The sequence below is a fragment of the Pagrus pagrus genome (genome assembly GCF_965226575.1).
Source record: "Pagrus pagrus genome assembly, chromosome: 24".
NCBI lineage: Eukaryota > Metazoa > Chordata > Actinopteri > Spariformes > Sparidae > Pagrus > Pagrus pagrus.
In genome coordinates, this window is record NC_140206.1 from 8,799,104 (window position 1) to 8,818,604 (window position 19,501).

General features: G+C 42.0%; 1 protein-coding gene across 2 annotated transcripts in view; it reads right to left on the reverse strand.

The window, feature by feature from the left end:
• Positions 1 to 18,993, reverse strand: part of runx1 (RUNX family transcription factor 1) — a 50,833-nt gene extending 31,840 nt beyond the window's left edge. Inside the window, exons 1-2 of one of the 2 annotated variants that reach the window (XM_084347071.1) lie at positions 18,923 to 18,993; positions 16,367 to 16,469 (exon numbers count right to left, since the gene is read on the reverse strand). In XM_084347071.1, the coding sequence (XP_084203197.1) occupies positions 16,367 to 16,469; positions 18,923 to 18,949 (130 nt within the window). In that variant the 5' untranslated portion in view covers positions 18,950 to 18,993. Of the gene's footprint in view, positions 1 to 16,366; positions 16,470 to 18,028; positions 18,228 to 18,922 lie in introns of those variants that run through there. The other variant, XM_084347072.1, reaches the window with a different exon arrangement.
• Between the last annotated feature and the right edge of the window lie 508 nt (positions 18,994 to 19,501).

Here is a 19,501-nt window from a genome sequence, read left to right on the forward strand (position 1 = left end):
ATAGACATAGACTCTGTATGCCCTAAAATACAGTAAAAAGACCAAAACTGATAATGTGTATTCACTCACGGCTGAAAATAGTTCTCAACAAATTACCCATTTCCTCGTGTTTGTGCAACTTTTGATCAAAACCACAGTGACCTGCTGTTTGAAGAAATAACTGAGCCTTTGTTGAAAGTGGAAATATATATTTGTGAGGTGTTTTTAAAGATTAACGCCTTCAGTAGGAACCAATGGGATTGGAGCGCAGAACCACAGAGAGGAAGTCGGACAGGTAACACTTTACAATACGGTACACAAAAATGTGAGTAGTTACTCAGGAACGAGTGAGGAATTAATCAGGAATGACCTGATAATGAATCAATAAATAATGAGTATTTCCTAAATAATGATATGTTACTTAAGAACTGACTTGGAGATGCTATATATTAATGAATCATTAGGTAATGATTAGTTATTAATTGACAAACTGAGCAATTTCTAACCCTTTTTTCTGACAGTGCTCTAGAAAGTAATGACGGAAAACTTAGTGTATGATGTGTTGCTTTACTTGAGGGGAGTACCTAATGATTAACAAATTAGTAATGAATGACTTTTTCTATATTGTGTTGGAAAGTGTTACCATTTTACATTTTGAAAATGAGTCAACAGGGACAAGACAAGCTGTGTTTATCATCTGTAACACACACACGCACAATATATTTATCAGAAATATATCATATTGCAAAGCATGTTGATTTGTTATTACAGAAAACAGTCTGAGTTCCTATAATCACTTTTCTCTGCATAAATTCTCTCCAAAATGGCTGGAAAAGTACTTTTAATGTGTGTATTTGTCCTTTGTGTGTGTGTGTGTGTGTGTGTTGAATTATTCAGCCGGCCTCTGCGATGAGAGAAGACGGGCTTATTCTTGCTAAACTAAAAATTGATTTTCTGACACAAGAAATGAAGGACAGAGAGACAGAGAGAGAGACAGAGAGAGAGAGAGGAGAGCTTACCTATTCAATCATGCACACAGTCAAAGTTAGTTAAATGTTCATTCTTTCAACGTGGAAATGGAAATAAAATGGAGGAGGACAGAGGAAAGTGAGACAGCGTCTCTGACGGAGAGAGACAGGATGAGACGGAGAGACAGCATGACGGATAGAAAGAAAGAGAGGGAGAGGAGTGAGGAGGATAGAAGTGCCTCAGGCTGTGTTTAGTGCAGTTTGAATGGCTGAGCAGGTGCATTAGAGCAGAAACTTTTAACTCACATACACACTCACACTGAGAGGAGAAACACACATACACACTGCAGACTGGACGGTCAACATGGACGTCACAAGTGATCAGAGAGGTTTACTGCAGGGAAGTCCTGTCTGTCCACTCCGTGTCTGTGAAGTCTGTCCGAAGAGATGAATGAACTACTGACAGATGCCTCACACTAAGGCCCTTTTTCCTCCATTTTAGCCTTCTGTTCACATTAACGTGGAGCTAACAGGGATGTGAAGAAGACACATTTCTCTTTTCAAGGTTGTAGCTGTCTGTGATGTCAAAACAGTCGATCTATCCAGTGCAGTAAAGCACCATTTTGTAATATGCCAACCATCCGTTCAATTTGTAGGAGTATCTGAATGGAGCTTAATGCTAACATCGGCATGCTAACATGCTCACCATGAAAATGGTAACATCCTGATGTTTAGTAGGTTGAATGTTTATATTTTCCACCATGTCATGCTAGCATGTTTGCATGCTAGCATGAGACGCCATTGCGCAGGCCTCCACAGATGGCGAGCAAGCCAGGAGCGCACATAGGGATGATTATGTCTCAGAAACACAAGAGTGCATACAAACAAAATATTCTGTGAATAAGCAAGAGGTCATTATCCAACATGGCTACATGCACTTTCTGGCATAAGTAGTTAACACAGATGTACTGCCAAACATTAGATTTGTGTCGTGTAATCATTTTCTCTGATTTTTTGATGCATGCTCCCTAGCACAGGGTATGCATCAAGCGTGAACCTAGCTAAGCTTTGTTGTCAGTGCACGGGGTACTGGTACAGAGACAATCGAGCAGAAAGTAGCGGGCTATATGTAGAATAAGGCATATTCTGTATATGAATACTCTACGTTATATAAAGTATGAGAACAAAGAGACAAGTAACCACAAGCCACAGAGTCTGAAGAGACTCTGAGTCCAGTGTTGTGCATGTGTCTCCACCATCACTGACAAGGAAGGCTCGAGGGATAATGACTGTATTACAGATCAGCCACAGTTTATCCATCCATTCATGCACCCATTTTAATCTTATTATCTGTGTCCATGTTGAGGTGGCAGCAGACTAAGCAAAGTAACTCAGGGTTAAGTCTAAGGTAGGCTGGAAAGTGGATGACCTTTTGCACAGACCACCATCATGCACAGCTGTAACTGACATGCAGCAGCGTTTCACTGCAGCAGGGTCGTTGGTTGACCGTTGTGGGATGAATCTATGTTGCACTTCCAAACTTAAATAGTGAAAAGGGGCTGTATGTAGTTAAGTGGAAAGAATTGATGCAGACAAATAGATGGATGGATAGAGTAGCAGCAGTGGTGTGTGGATAGAGGGATGAATCCAGTCCCCGAGGGCAGGAAGAGAAGGATGAGAGGAGGATCGAGGAGGAGATCCCTGAGGAAACGAGGGATTGAGTGGAGGAGGACAACAGAGACTTGGACTGATGATGGAAATCTTTTATCATCAGTCTTTTCAAAGTGTTATTGTTATTAAATCACAGATTCACATATAAGATATGTCATGAAGAATACAGACTATGGTGAGTCATCGAGGACTGATTGTTTCCACTGTTTCCTGCATGCTTTGGGGGCACATGCATGGAACTAAATCTGGGCACTGCTCAGGAGGTGATACTGAGTCCAAACTCAAGGTATTTTCAGGGGAGGGAGTGCAACAGTTCATAGGTTGCAACACAGCAAACATGGCAAATTACTAAAAACTCTAGATTGTGTGTACAGTGTTGTTGAGTACACTACTAGCTTAACTACATGTAACATTCAGGCAGCATAGCTTTTTTCGTAATCATATAACATTTCAAATAGTACATTTTTCTTTTCACTACATTTATTTTAGCTTTATTTACAGGTCAATATGCAGTTTTCACATGAGTAAAATCTAATCCATTTGCGCAAAAAAGTCAATAACATACTGTATCAATGTATGTGTTTCTTATGTGAAAATGTTTATTCGTATTTGAAAAAACAATCTCCTGAGAAATATCCAGTGCACATGAGACATTATTTTATTTTCACATGTTTTACTTACTTGCATGTGTACATTTGTAAACATTTGGATATTACATGTGAAGAAGCAGATTGCACTTATTTTATGTGCCATGTTTTCTGTCCATATGTGGGAATTGTAATTCACATGTGAAAACTTTTCTTATGTTAAAATTTTCGTTTACATGTGAAAATATCCATTTGCATGTGAAAATGTGTCTAATTCTGGAATTTATTTTCTGCAGTCATCAGTATTAACAGGCACATACTGAGTATACTGTACACCCCAATCTAACAATCACTATGGACAGCCACAAAAATCAATGACTGTTTCCACGGCCTAGATCATTTCTGACAGGTAGGATGGGAGACTTCCAATCAACTAATTAGCCATTCACACCCCTCAGGCTTTGGTTACTTTATGCTTTTTGTACCGTGTGTGTGTGCAAATGTCTGCATGCTAAGTAACCCAGATGATTCTGGAAAACACAAACGGGTCATCAAAGTGGAAGAAACCAGCAGAATCAGCCAATCAGGACGCCTCAAACCCAACCACACGAGGACGCACAGAGTCCCAAACGAGCCAATGAATAAATCAGAAGGCTCAGTCGCTGGGCGGAATTTACAATACAGAATAGCAGGGCGCTAATGGGTACGGGCCACACATGCACACCCATAACGACAACACTTTGCATTCGCTTGTTAACCACAATGTGGGGACAAATGGGGATGGAAGGGGTGAGGAGGAGTGAGAAATGGGTGAGGCGACTCTTTGCATGACTTCTTCGTTAACCACAGGACTGAAGGGACCTCGCCTCGCCTCGCACAGGACACCTGTCCCACCAGACTTTACAGGCACGCGGCCGCCATCTCGCCCATTAAGGCTGAGGGGAACCAGTGCGGTCTGGAGGAAAAACGGGCGAAACAGTGAAAAAGCTCCCGGTGATCGGAGGGTTCATCGATCGTCAGATGGCTGTTCGCTGTCGGCGGTTTCTCGAAACTTCGGAGGAGGTTAGAGTCAGCGGGTAAGTGTTGCGAAACAAAGAGGGCGACTGAAAATAGACATTCGTTAAACCAGCAGTGCCAACACAAAGTTTTCATGGTTTTTTGTGTATTTATCACAGCAAATGAAACTGTTTCACAATAAGAAATATGCGCGATTATTGCTGGAAAAGTGCAAGAAATCTACCAAATGTCAAGGTTTGTCGCCGTGACCATAACCCCATCCAACCTAAACATAACCACTGACTTCCTGCCCTCTAATGTGGCTGTGCTGTGCAGGGCTGCTGAGTTCGGATTGGGTGCACAGTGTGGTAAGGCTCAGCTTTACCATTAATATGGGTCTGTGGCCTGGCTGGTGGTTCCTGTCACACTCACACACATTAACACTAACCTTTTCAGAGTATCCTAAGACCAGAAATAATGCCAAAGACAAACAATAATTAGGTCTATGGCTGTAACAGCTGATCCCACACACTCATAATATATGCACACACACTCATGCATGATGAGTTGTGTACGTGGACACTAGGATGACACAGATATTGATTTTTGAAGGCCGATATTGATATTTTTGGATACCAGCTGCCAAAATGTTATATTTTGAGGGGATCCAAGTTAAATCAGCTTTATTTCCCATCAACCGTAGTTGGGGGAGATACTTACACATTAATTAAGTTAATTACACATTACTCAGATAAAAAATAGTTACATTACTTTACTAATTACTCAGCATTAAAAGTAATGTGTAACGTTAGCCTCAACCTGGCTCTCACTTTTCAACAGTACTGTAATACTACCATTAGTACTTAACCACAATAACCAAATCTGCAATAGAAAATACAAACTGCATTTAAGATCGGGTTACAATGGATTTGATGGTAAGGATGGCAAGCTGCCATTCCTAGACAGCAGTGTTCATGTGAAAAGACCACAGTGTACAGGTCTGCATGGTCCCTATTTAAACTCTAACCACCATTCAAAGATCAGTGAAGTGAAGTGGAGGGTAGCGAGAGGGAGGTTAGAGGGAGTGGATGATGAAAATCTACCCCGACCAGGACCAAGACAGATGTTCCCAACTCAACAGAGACCAGAAGCATCAACTCCTTAAAGCGGCTGGACTGTCAGAACAGAGTAACAAGGAGTCAGCATGTACTGCAAACCATCCATCACCCCAACATCTCTGCTAGTATCCTACAGACAGGATCCAGGTGTCACATGTGACAGCTGTGGAGAACAGCAACAGAGTGAATGAAGAGCAGAAACATCAGCTGTCTATGAGCGGGGGAGGTCAAAGGTCAATGACCTGGAGGCATATAGTCGTGAATGTATTATAGACCAGGATACGAGGAGCCCAAGCACCCAGGAAGAGCTGCAGGCTTTGAAGCCAACTTTCTTAGTGGCCAAATTGTGTAATTCCAACGTTACAAATAAGGTTGATTGACTCTTTCTATTATGAATTTTTGATCCATGGAGGTTAAATATTAGTAAAAAAAGTGATTCAAGAATCAGTGACGTCATCACAATGTAAAGGCTTTGGGCCAGCGGGAGAAACTCTACTGCGAATAACCAGAGAGCTGCATAACCAGGATCACTATCTAGGTTTTTTTTTTAATTTAAGCATATATTCCATGTAAGACCTCCTATTAGGATGCGACCAACTTTAAGGTTAACTGATGACAAATGAGCGACCTAATCTGCTGATGAAGACCATGAGATGCGGTTGAAAGTCCAGAAAAAGCTATTAAGTTTGAGTAAAGATCTGTATGATCAGTTTGTTCAAATTACACACAGAAAAATATACTTCTTCCATGAGCTTAAGTAGTCTTTTATCTGATATTTTGATATGAATTACTCAACTCTGAACATTTATCCTGAAAAAAAGCTCTCTGAACACTTCTGAGGCCAACTCCAGCTCTTTAATGAAATCCATACCCTCCTCCAGAGAAACATATCAGTATGTGTGAAACAGTGGAATCCGCGCAGACGCTGTCCAGATCACGTCGATATTAAAAAACACTGAAGCGATTAAGCAGGCGCTCGGAAGGAAGTGAGGGAGAGAGAGGGAGCAGCAGAGAGGGAGGAGATGGAGGAGGAGGAGGAGAGATGAAAAAGAGGAGAGGAAATGAAGGGATCTTTATAGGAGCTCCGTCTTCCTGCTGCAGCTGATGGAGGAGGACAGGAGGAGGAGGACGCTGTAAAAAATGATGCGCTGTAAAATGTGATGGAGGAAATGTCTGTTTTCTGATCCACCACAGTTACTTTTTACGTTTACAGGCCGAGGAATGATTATTTTGTCACTCTTGCCTTGAAATGAATTAACCGTGTTCATAAAACAAACTGGATGATGCGTGAGTCCGTGCTAAAACCACAAGCAGAGTGTTGACATTTTTTGCAGCGGGAGGTGCCGAGATCAAACAGCAGAGCCCGGCCGTGTGATGTGTGGCCAGATCGCCACATGGGAGCCACTGTGTGTGCGTAGGTGTGTATACAGTATGTGTGTGTGTGTGTGTGTGTGTGTGTGTGTGTGTGTGTGTGCATGTGTGTGTGTGTGAGGAATAAAAAGACAGACAGATTCAAGATGAATCCATAGAAGGAACTCTGTGCTTATTCCCAGGCTTCAAAATAAGAGCCAAGAGATCACAGCTGGACAAATGACCCAAAACACACACAAACACACACGCACACACACACTCTCTCTCTCTCTCTCTCTCTCACACACACACACACACACACACACACACACACACACACACACACACACACACACACACAACTTCAGTTAAATAAAAGGAAGCATTGCAAAGAGACCAAAAGAAAGATTGAAAAGGAGATTTTATTGAGTCCTTATGGGGCGCTTTATCGCCGTGTCATCATGAGTGTGTGACTACTACACATATATGGGTGCTGTGTGTGTGTGTGTGTGTGTGTGTGTGTGTGTGTGTGCGTGTGTGTGCGTGTGGCTCCAAAGTGCTGAATCATAATGATTGCAGCAGACAGCTCCTCGGTGAGACCGAGGTATAAAAACCTGTCTGAGTGTAATAGTTGGACAGCAGGAGGTGACACACACCTACGCACACGCACACATGCACACACACTTTCATATGGCAGCACAAAGGAAAACTAGTGTTGTACATTCTCAAATCTATTTTCCAACTGTATTTATTCCCGTAGCCATGAGCAGGAATGGGAAATTCCAGTACAAAGTAGGAAAAGATAATTATGTCTCCAATAACACACAAATCCATTAATAGCTGTTGGCTACTTGATGAGATATTCGTGCTCCCCAGAGGATGATTCCTGGTGATTTAAGTAACCATTCTGACTTTTTCCAGATGGTTTGTTACACAGAAGTATCTGGAATGTATCTGTGGAAGCTGTTTGGAAAAGGGCAGACACTTTCGAAAGAGTACCTGGCACGTGATTTGACAAACCATAAGATTATCACCGTCTATCACTGGCTAGCTGCCAGCGGAGCCTGTCAGTAGAAAAGCGATAAGATCTGATCAAGAAAAGCCTTTCTGTCCTCTTCTGTTAATGAAGAAATACTCTCAAGTTCTGATATTAGCTATAGCAGCTAAGCTAACCTCTTTGGGAGCAGCCACTGTTGTTTTCAAGTGAACAGTTTCTTCTCTGGGTGGTTGTCACACCTTAATCTGCCCCATAGCTGCCAGTTGTTCCTCACTGGATGAAGATTGGTTCAAACCAAATTTCCACTTGTACCCAAAAATGAACATGTAATGTGCTTTCCTGGAGTGACACCTGATCACTCCTAATCTAACGTTCTCGCTCCCCAGAGGATGAACCCCTTTCTATTTTGGGAGCCCCATTAGCTTTACACAATTGACACCCAGAGGATTAAATACGAGACGAGATAACTTCTAATCTAATGGGCACATTGCGATTAGTTGTACTGATCATGCTCATGCCCCCCAGAGGATGAACCCTTTCTATTTTGGAAGCCCGATCAGCTTCACTTAAGCGACACCCAGAGGATCAAATATGAAACGAGATTACTACTAACCTAATGGGCAGATTGCCATAAATGGTGCTCAGCATGTTCATGCTCCCCAGAGGATGGGTACTTTATATTTTGAAAGTCCCATTAGCTTCACTCAAGGGACACCCAGAGGATCAGATATGAGACAAGATAACTTCTAACCTAATGGGCAGATTGCCATGAATTGTACTGAGCACGTTCATGCTCCCCAGAGGATGGACACTTCATATTCTGACGACCTGCAAGCTCAGATAAAAAATACATTTTAAGCCCCCTTACTTGTTCTAGTCAGGCTCAGGATGGATATGAGAGTCTTCTGGTTGAATCATCAATTCCTTTACTGAATTGATATAATAAATCAAGATATCACACATCGTGTAACACAGTAATTTTTCTTTAAAGTACTTTTCTGGCACTGAAGTCTGATAATCTGTCTAAAACATCCAGGACATACAACAGATACACAATGCGTACAGATATATGCTTTCTAAGCCTCCACACAGTCGGACCAGCTGATGACAGGAGGATGAAGAGAGATGTGTGAACGCAGTGACCGGTTGGGAAAGAGTCGTCCTCCACAGTAAACTGGAGGCAGGAGAAGGAGGGGTTTCTGGTAAAACAACACTACTAATTTCTCATAAGTCCTTCCTTCCCCTCTTTCATCTATCCCTTTTTCCATTTCATTCTTACTGACTTCCCAACATCAGCAGCATGCTGGAAAACACATTTCTATCTTCTGGAGAGCAAATGGGGGAATCAGATCACAAGCCTTTTGTGCAGCAATCAGTCTTTTTCAATATTTAAAATGGTTTTAGGATGGATTGCTTACTTCACTTTAGGTAGGGTTTATAGAAATAATCATTTGTAATGATATAATCTTATCTTGGCCTGTTATCTCCAGAAATGTTGTTCATATTGAACAGTTTTGAGCTTCATGATTTGCGTCCAATAACAACATTTAGTCCTTCATGTAGAGAAGATGGTAGACGAGCATGTGGTGAAGACCAAACTGAAGACTCAATCATCACAGTGGATGGAAGTAGGGGAGGTTGAACCACCATCTGGTTCAAACGTGGTTAAGCCTACTTCACTGACAGTCATCACCGCAGCCGAGAGCGTCAGAGCAGCCCACAGACTGGAGTCACGCTGGCCTGCCTGCCCCTTTCTGCTTCCATCTCAGTGAGTTTTGTGGTTTGTGGTCATTTCTAAACTCAGATTGTAAAGTTTACAGCCCGCCATGCTGTTGCTCCTACATGAATCTATTTGAACCAATAACCGAACAAGGGTTGCAGTTTTGCATCTCTGCCAGTATGAATAGTTTTGATGCCAAATACTCACAGGCGAGTATTCTGCATTTTTCGTGATGTTACTTCGTCATGTCCCTGGTGTACATCTTTGCATCTCTGCCTTTGTTGATACAGTTAGAAGCCTATCACACTGAGACACGCCTCCCCAGCAAAACCTTAGTAGTTGAAACTTTTCAGCGCAAGATGTGGAGTCGCACCACTTGTCCCATTAAATTTATATGATGGCCGGATGTGCACACAGCCCGGCTCCACAAACGCTTTTTGGACCATTCTCTGTGTGATCGGGGCCTTAGGGATGCAGAAACTGGCGGCATCATGAGGAGTCTAGAACTGAACCGTGGATGCTACGATTGTGATACAGACCTTAACCATAAGGCTGCTGGGATGCCTAGGACAGTTTCTTTTCATGGTGGAGGCCCTAATTGCTTTGGTGATGGTCCCACCAGCTGCAATGCCAAATAGACGTGGAGATTAGACCCTGTTGCTGAACTGACAAAGATTGTTTGAAGCATACCGATTTTCGGTTTTCATTTCAGTTTTTGGAAGCAGCATAAACTCCACCCTGTCAGTTGTCAGTTGTGGCTGAGTGCATCCTGTGCAGGATTTCACTGTTGCATTCACGATGAAAAACACACTTGAAAAAAACAAAAAGAAAAAACAAGAGAGCCGATTAGAGATCGCGAGACCCGATCAGCGAATAATGACACCTGATCCACAATGTGTTGGAGCTGCCACTGTCGAAACATGCAATCAGATCATTTACCTACGTATGTATATGTAATATAAAAATACTCAAGTTAATAACAAGTAAATACAGTTAAGTATTGTTTGTAAAAGTGTCAAAAGTAAAAAGTCGCACTCCTTCTTCTCTCAGCTCTCCTCCTCCTCTCTTCCTGTTACTGGGCTGCTAAAATAACGATTTCCGTTCCTCTTCTCAAGTTGTTGTTTTGCTCCGACTTGTTTTTCTTTTCACGCAGGGGCACACACACTCACACTCACACACACACACACACACACACACACACACACACACACACACACAGTAGAAGTCCAGTCAAGTCCCTCTCTTGTGGTTATTTATTGCAAAACTCTGCTTGGTTTGTGGCTTTTGGTAAGTGTGTGCGTGTGTGTGTGTGTGTGTGTGTGTGTGTGGGTGTGCATGAGATAGAGAGAGTTGGTGTGTGTGTGTGGTTTACCAGCCTGGCTAACCAATATACAGTAAATGCAAAACTGGTTGCCGCAGACACACACACTGATCCTCTCCCTCTGTCTGGTTTTCATTCTTCATTTATTTGAATGTCTACATTCAAATCGCACAAAGACAAACATTTGAATTGAAAATCTGCGGGATCACATTACAGCGTGATGACTGACAATAGCAACCTCTCCGGATCTTTGCGGCTCCAAAACAAACAAAAAAGTATAAACACGCTGTATTTTCTTCCTTGACAGAAAAAGTATTGCTCTGTTGTTGTTGTTGGTGTGTGTGTGTGTGTGTGTGTGTGTGTGTGTGTGTGTGTGTGTGTGTGTGTGTGTGTGTGTGTGTGAATGCGAGGCCTTGTCTCTCTAACCGTCGCTCTGTCACACACATCCTCCTCGCTTCCTTCTCCCCTCACTATCTCCTCTGTCTGTTACAACTCACACACAAACACACACACACATACACACACGCAGACACACACACACACACAGCCAACAGACATTTTGAAACAGCCTCTGTTAGTTAAACAGGATTGAGTAAACTACGCCGTTTGTCCTCTTTAAAGGACAATTCCAACATGTTTTATCCACCTCACACTGTAGCTGCATGAAACATGTGTGGTCAAACACATCAGTTTCCATATTTTTGGAGCCCTTAAGCGTTCAGTATTGAATAAATGAACAGGGACATATGAAATAAATTGTCATTACACAACAAATTGTGTAAAAAAAAGTATATATACATAAATTAACAAAAAACTGGTTAAAGTATTTGAAAAAAACTTTCATAATCAAATTCATTTTTAATTCCTTACATTATTAATTAAAAAATTAACAATTAAATTGAAATTATTAACAATTTTGATGATGGAACAATCACTTAAGTCATTTCAGTTCTTAGCTTTACTGATTAAATCATCTCAAAAGTGAGAATTTGCTACTTTTCTGTTTGATATCACTGTAAAAACAAAACTAATCAAATGACATCCCCTCGGGAACTCCTGATTTCACTTATTTCTAACATTTGTTGGCCTTAACATTTAATTGATCTGATAGAAAATCAATAATAAAATTGTTATGTAGTTGCAACCTGGATCATATCTATAAATCCAGACTCCAACACACAGAACAGACCAGAGGAAAGTTTTAAAACGTCCAATATGAGCCTGATATGTGATGCCCTGCTGCCCTGCAGGTGACCTCTAACACAGCCACTGTTATTCCTTATTAACTGTGCTTTGACACCATTATAAGTTATGAATGTGGGAAAGTTCATATTTGAGTGTTGTGTCTGAGAGCATGTGAACGTCTGAATGAGAGTCAGCATCACCTCCTCTAGAATCAGCCCGGAGCAGACCTGTGGAGTTTCCTCTGTTACGCTTTGCCGCCTCCTGATAACACACTCTCTGTCTGTCTTTGTGACGCTCACACACACACACTCACACACAGCAGGTGGAGTCTCCAGATAACCAGAATCAGGCCTGGTCAGGCCCATAAGATGTGGCCGAGAACGAGTGGAACGTGGCTGATGGAGCGCGCGAGACGATGGCTTCAGACGCGACGGGAGGGCGTAAATTAAAGACAAAGATTGACAGAAGAGCAAAAAAACAAGCTTTTAAAACAGTTTGATATATGAACGGAGGGAAGGGAACAATGCTGAGTCAATGAAGGGATGATGGAAATGCACAAAAGCAAGTGGAGTGGCTTTCGTTTGGAGCCAAACATCTGAGATATATGGTGCGGGAACGGAGGGATGGAGGATGGAGAGGGAGGAGGAGGAGGAGGGGGAAAAAGAAGGAGACTCCAGAAAGAAAAGTTTCCCTTCAAAGAATTATAAGTAAAAAGTTTAATAATTGGATGAAATTAATAATAAAAATTAAAAAAAAATTAAAAATAAAAAAAAAAACACCAGTAATATTGCTTAATTATCTTATCTTATATCCTGGTCTGTGCCTCTCCATCAGAACACAACGCCACCTGTTACATGGAGCTGGAGGCAGAGGAAGTTAATGACTTTTTTTTTTTTTTTTTTTTTTGCAATACTGGCTTTCAACTGACAATGTTGGATGTGGCTTCTTGGCAAGACTCCAAGATGACAACAGGGTATTTTTTTTTGCACATTGTAGAGGATGAGAAATGTCTCCAAAGACCACTCTGCATCATTTCACTGCAATGGGATTGGACCACCAACCTTCTGAGTAGGCGATGGTCGCTTTACCGCCTGAACCACAACTTCCTATTACACTTTTGTGGTGTGAAGCTTTGCATTTATTTCTTCAGCTTGTGCATTGGCTTTACAGCAGTGAATGCAATGTCTTATTTGACATGAACGTATAAAACTAGTCTCATTATGACGTCCCGTAGGCTCTTGTATACTGTAGTTCCATATTTATGACATTTCATAAGAAACATTAAGACCACATTTCACCAGTGTAATATGACTTTTGAAGAAACACCTTTGATAGGAGATGATCATGTCACCTTGCATCAGTGTATAACACCCAGACTTGTCAGCCATGGAAAATATTCTGATTTTAATTGGGTGCGAGGTCGTTAAACACATCATCGATTGACTTAGAACAGAACTCATGTAGATCAATAACATTATGAGTGCATAAAAACAAGTCTAAAAAACACACATCTGTTTGAAACAAACAGTAAAGCGTCTCTGCCTCGGATAAACTGAAAGTCAGATAAGTCAAAGGAGATAATCTCAACAAGGGAACAACTACAGTAACCACACACACACACACACACACACACACACTGAACTGATAAAGCAGCAGTGTGTCCTGTAGATTTGCCCTGTACAGTACACTCTAACAGACACAAACACACATGCATACACATGTGTTTACATGTAGATGGAGATAAGGCAACATTGTGTGGTTTCTCATGTCACAGACGTGATGATTGGAGGACAGACAGGCGGTGACATAACAACTCACCGACGACCAATAGGACCGGAGGAGATGGAAACCAATCAGAGATGGGAGTCACATTGATTGTAAACCACTGATGGGTTAACCACATGTGATCTGATCAGCTCGTACTGGTTGGAGTCCAACAGGCTGTGGTTTGATCTTCTCAATGAGTTACACAAACTTTACAATGAGGAGAAACTTTGTTTTTTTTGTAGTGCGACTCATTCAGTAAGCTAGTTTTGAGCAGGCCTGAGGTTAGATAACCAACCAACAAGATGCGTCGTGATATCTGTGGTTTTATTGGTCGGATCCAATGAACTTTTTGTATGCAAGCATCCTGTGTCAAACTGTGGATGATGCACACACACCAATAAACCCATGAAACCTCAGCACACAGGCGGGAAACACGTGATTTGATACCTTTGAACATGTTTGACTGCAGTTACAGCAGGGCAAAGCGAGATAGGCTCACAATGACACACACACACGCACTTTTTGTCACGTAACAATAACTAAACAACAACGTGTCGACTTCTTGCTCAAACACCGAATACAACAGGGATCACAGATGAGATGACTAATCCAACATTCTCAAAGACAAAGACAGCGCAGTTCGTGACAATGGTGATGCAACCTTTGATTTTAAAACTACATTGTCATTGTGGGAAGCTTCTCTAACAGCCTGAAGACACTGGAGAAAGTTTGATAGAAACAAACATGTTCTGCAAAGCTTGAAACGCACAAATATGACTACACAGTGAAGGGGTTGTCCTTGGACTCTTGATGACCTCTGCTGTTATTGAGGAGTTGGAGAAAGTCGCCATGTTTGCAGCGCTCCCTGTGAATACAGATCGCCGCCCGCTAGTTAGCCATCAGTGCGGTGTGTTCAAGTGCAGCTTTTAGGCCGAGATACCGGCAACATGAGACAACAGAACAGAGACAAATCAGCCTTCATCGCCATTAGTTTTTGACATTTTTATACTTTTCTTTACTTTTAAAACTTTCAGCTGATGGATTTGCATTTGAAAATGTTCTGTTGTCAATTTCATGTTTATGTATTTTAGATTTCAAATTGCAATTTCATGATATCAATGTGTCATTGTCAGTATTACAGTAGAATAATGTTTTCTTTTTTACCATGGAGTAGAGTAAATTGTAAATTTCTCTTAATACCCGATGACAAATAATAATGGTTAACTTGGAGCAGTTTTTAGGAAATTAGATTTTTTTTCATAAGAGTAGAGAATAATATCTGGTGTTTTGAAAACTACATTACACTACACTTTAAAAAGAAAAAAAATTAACTTTATAATAATCAGCACTTGTATCCTGTTTTCTAGCAGAAACCCACACAGTGTCATGGGTGTTGGCACTGATGATGCAGTGCACAACTCACAATGGGCCGTGCAAATGATTTCAGACGTGAGAACGCTGTCGAGAATAAACTATTTTTCTTTAAAAGTGCCGCACCAAGATTTCACAGGAAACACACACACACTTAGCACTCACTGTCACACAGTGTTCTCGAGAATTTCCGCAGCAGAGACAACGTCCACTGGAGACACGCAACCTCAGGAAGTTTTTTTTTATTATTCTAAGTCTGCATCAACAAGTACAGTATTGTTATCAAATCAATGCAACAGCTGGACGACCTCAAAGAAGATTTGAACCACTTTGAAGATGAATCAACCAATTCTCGTGTTGCTTTTACTGTAATAATGCAATAAGTTAGATTTATGTATAGTCAACAAAACCGTAAGTTCACAACACAAATCACTCTTACAATTTGATTTATTCTCAAAAATTATTTCCTTTTTAATTCATATTTGTGTTGATTTTTGATGACAGTCCTCTGATTTCTTCATGTCTGTGTTTTTATTACATGCCGTCAGGGTTAACTTTCATGCCACTGATTTCCAGTTTCATTTCTCAGTAAACGTTGCATGAAGAGGTGTTCGAGGGGAGTGGGCGAGGAGAGTGTGATACACATTTAACCTGCGTACTAACGCCGCAACGAGACTCCTCTGACACGTGGCTTTAGGATGCTAGTGCTCTACATGCAATGATATTTTAGACAATAGAGTGATTTTGAGAGATGTACAATGAATACATGAGGGTGTAATGTTCAGGTACACACACATTAGGGGACAGGAAGTGTCCCAGTGCTGGTGTCAATGTTCGTTTCACGGTCTCAGTGAAGACAAACTGCCAAACCACATGAGTAATCATAAAGAGATGACCATCGTTACCTCCAGTCGTGCAACACAAAGACAGCGAGCGGTGGGAAAACGAAGCAGACACGAATAGTCATTCACACAGCTGCCGGTTGATGCAGCAGGAAGGAATGCCTGCTACATTCCTCACTCTCCTCCCTCCCGTTATCCTCCCTGTGAGCTGGGAGGCTGCAGGCTCACAGCCGTGAGACCTGGAGGGTGCTGCTGCAGGATAGTCTCATGATACCTGAGCCTCCAACCTCCCACTTATACCCAAGTGCAGTTTTCAAAAGATACAGGCTCAGTTTTAGGCCCAGGTGACACACATTGACACAAAGACATGTTTCAAACAGTCCTTAATTCATCATAAAGTTAAAAAAAGACTTTATCAGAGCATAAAAACCAACAGAGCAGCTCAACAGCGGAGGTTCACATGACTACACACAAACACGGAAAAATAGACTTACCTCGTATAAAAGCTGACTGATAGGTTGACAGTGTTTCAAAGATACTGTTGGAGGCCATGAAACGCTTATTCCCCTGACGCCTCGTCCTCTCCACCTTCTTTACCTGCGCGTGAATACAAACACACGGAAAACGAGAGGTCAACGAGAGACCGTCCAACGAGCCCAAACGTCAACGTCCATGTCCAATCTCTTAACCACAAACCACATCTATCTATGTGGCCGTGTGTGTGTGAAGTAATGTACGGAGTGTATGTAACTCATCACCGACTCTTGGATACTAATAAGCATGGATTACCGAACACACCATAATGTGTTTACAACCCTATAAAACTGAAAGGGGTATATAAGTAACACTGAAGAGACATCGAACATGTGGGTTGATTTCAAGTGGTTAGGGTGTCATTGCTTGCTGAGGATGTGAGGTCATTTCCTGCTTCTGATTTGAATGTTTCAGTGAGCTGAGGAGGTTGTTAAATAGGTTGTGTTTGATCAGCTAATGGTTGACTGCATGCAAAGAGTTATCACGAGAAGCAGTTAACCTGGTGGGGGATCAAGTGTTGCGTGGTTTTATCTGTGATTTGAGCACTGGTCACTCCCTATGCCACCCACAAAGTGATGTCGGGAGTGACCAGACAGTCAAAACAAACACCAACGAGTGGTCCTGTAACCTCAGCGCTACTTACGTACTCATTGCTGTGAGTTTTGGTCCAGTTGTGGCTCGGACTGGTCATGTACAACCACCACAACAAGACCTATGACGGCAGCTAATGCTAGCTAGCTCCTCTGTGTAATGTGGGACAAAATAACATTTAAGAAAAAAATTGTTGAGTAGGAATCAGCGCTGTTAGCAAGCTAGGCTAAGTAAAATCGACTGTCCGATTGGGTGTTAATTAGTCTAGCTTTCTTCATTCAGTAACACAACTTTATAACTTTACACACTGGGAGTTTACTGATAGACAGATGCCTTTTTTGTTGCCAAAGTTGGCCTATTTACTAACTGTGAAATACTGTAGCTGTGGTTTACTAGTTAGCTCAGATAGCTGTGCGGCTAGCAGTCCTATTAGCCGACTCGGTACTGTACTTTTAGAGTCATCTTTCTCCGTCCAAAACATGTACTGTTGTAACATGTAATGGAAATGGATATTAAAATGGTACATAATTGCTGCAGAATCTTTATTTCCTCGCACAAAAACTGAGAACTCAAAGATTAGTTTGGCTTTAATTGTTTCAGTGGCTCACAGCTCAGTTAGGTGTGATTGCTCTGTACAAATTTGGAGGGAAATCTGCAGAAATGATGGCACAAATGTGGTAGATGCTGTTTTTTTTCCCTGATTGTGGCTTGAACTGTCCCCGTTTTTGAGAATGGCAGCAGGGAATGAATGGGAGATGCAAAAACGAGATAATGCATCAGCTCCAGCATGGTCTCATTTGTTTACCATGAGCTCAACAAGGAATCCAAATGAGTTTGGCGATAATATAATGATGTTTGCAAATGAATCACATGAAGCTACCTGTGCTGCATTCAGTTTTTAAATAGAAAAGTTTTTAATGAAAGCACCACCTGTTAAAATACATTCAAATGTTGTAGTTTAGCAATAACAGGAGGCTCGTTAAACAATATAAATAGTGGAGGTGAAGAGGCTGTGGTTGTGGTATTCTTACCCCAGCCGAGGTGTCCCGGTCCTGGGCAGAGGTGGTACAAAACGCTCCTTGTGGTTTCTCCCAGTCGACCAGTGACTCAGATGCAAAATAATCCACAAAACTCTCCCATTCTTTCTACCTTTCTCTACTTCTTTCTCTTTCTCTACAGCTCTTCTCTGCTTCCGCTCTCTCTCTCTGTCGCCATACACATCTTCCTTTATCTCTCAACGCTCTTTATGACTCTCTCTCTCTCTCTGGTTTTGGTATGTGGTTCTCCAAATCCCCTTGCTGATGACTTTTTCGTCTTCGGAGTTGACTCTCTTCAACATTCAGTGTCACCAAACGAGAGATTGTCTCTCAAGCAAGCCAGTTTGGTTTCTATTAATCTGGCATTGTGGCTTTAGGATATGCATGTGTGTGTGTGTGTGTGTGTGTTGATGTGTGTGTGTGTGTGTGTAATCAAACTAACCACCTGCCCCCCTCAGCCAACAGTTTTTCATCGAGGAAGTAGCTGTGGTTAGAGCGAGCGAGGCAGAGGGAGAGGGCGTTGTGGTGTGTGTTTTCGAGCGCCCATATGTGCGTTTGTGGTTTGTGTGTAGCTAGAGTTAGAGAGAAAGAGAGAGAGAGAGAAAGAGAGTGAGTCACCTCTACTTCACCAAGCCTCACTGCAGGTCAGACTGTTAGACCGCTGTGACCACCAGTGTGTGTGTGTGTGTGTGTGTGTGTGTGTGTGTGTGTGTGTGTGTGTGTGTGTGTGTGCAGGATGAAGGTTAGTTGAGGGGGGAAGTGTAGTCCATCCATTATTAGTAGAACTGACCGACACTGGGCCGCTTTTTATATGGCGTGCAAGTTAGTGACAATAACATTTAAAGGGAAATTCCACTCATTTAACATGTCTGTTAACTCACCTCGCACCTCAGGTGGTGAAAACAGTTGTATCATGATGATGTCACAGTGATGTCATCAAGGTCATCTTGGGCAATGATGTGGATACGACACATTTTTGCGTTTCAAACTGGAAGCAATGTCAGGGAGGTTAAAAAACTCAAGTTACTGTCAAGTTGCATTGTGGGTCAGCCTCTGCTGCTTCATTTAAAAAAGAAATATCTGTCTAGGTGATACAGGGAGGTAAAGGGAAGGCAGGTAAAGTGGCTGGAGCACTTACTCAAGAGAACAAGAGATGACCTGATAGGTGACAAGTGTGAATGAGCTGGTATATATATCTGCAGTGCTGATGAGCAAAGTGGGAACAGGTGTGTGGGTGGGAGGGGATGTCAGGTGACCAGGACTGGCAAGAAAGTCTGCAGGCATATGGCGGATGGGTCGAGGATGGTCGGTCTGGGAAGCTAGAAGCTGGAGACAGGGACAGAGAGCCATGCCAGGCAAAAGAAACAAACAACTAGCTATGTATGTAGATATTCAAAGCCTCATTGTGCTATTTTCATGTTGTATGAAAAGTCCCCTAACCCTCCTAATCCTATTCACAGGCCTTAC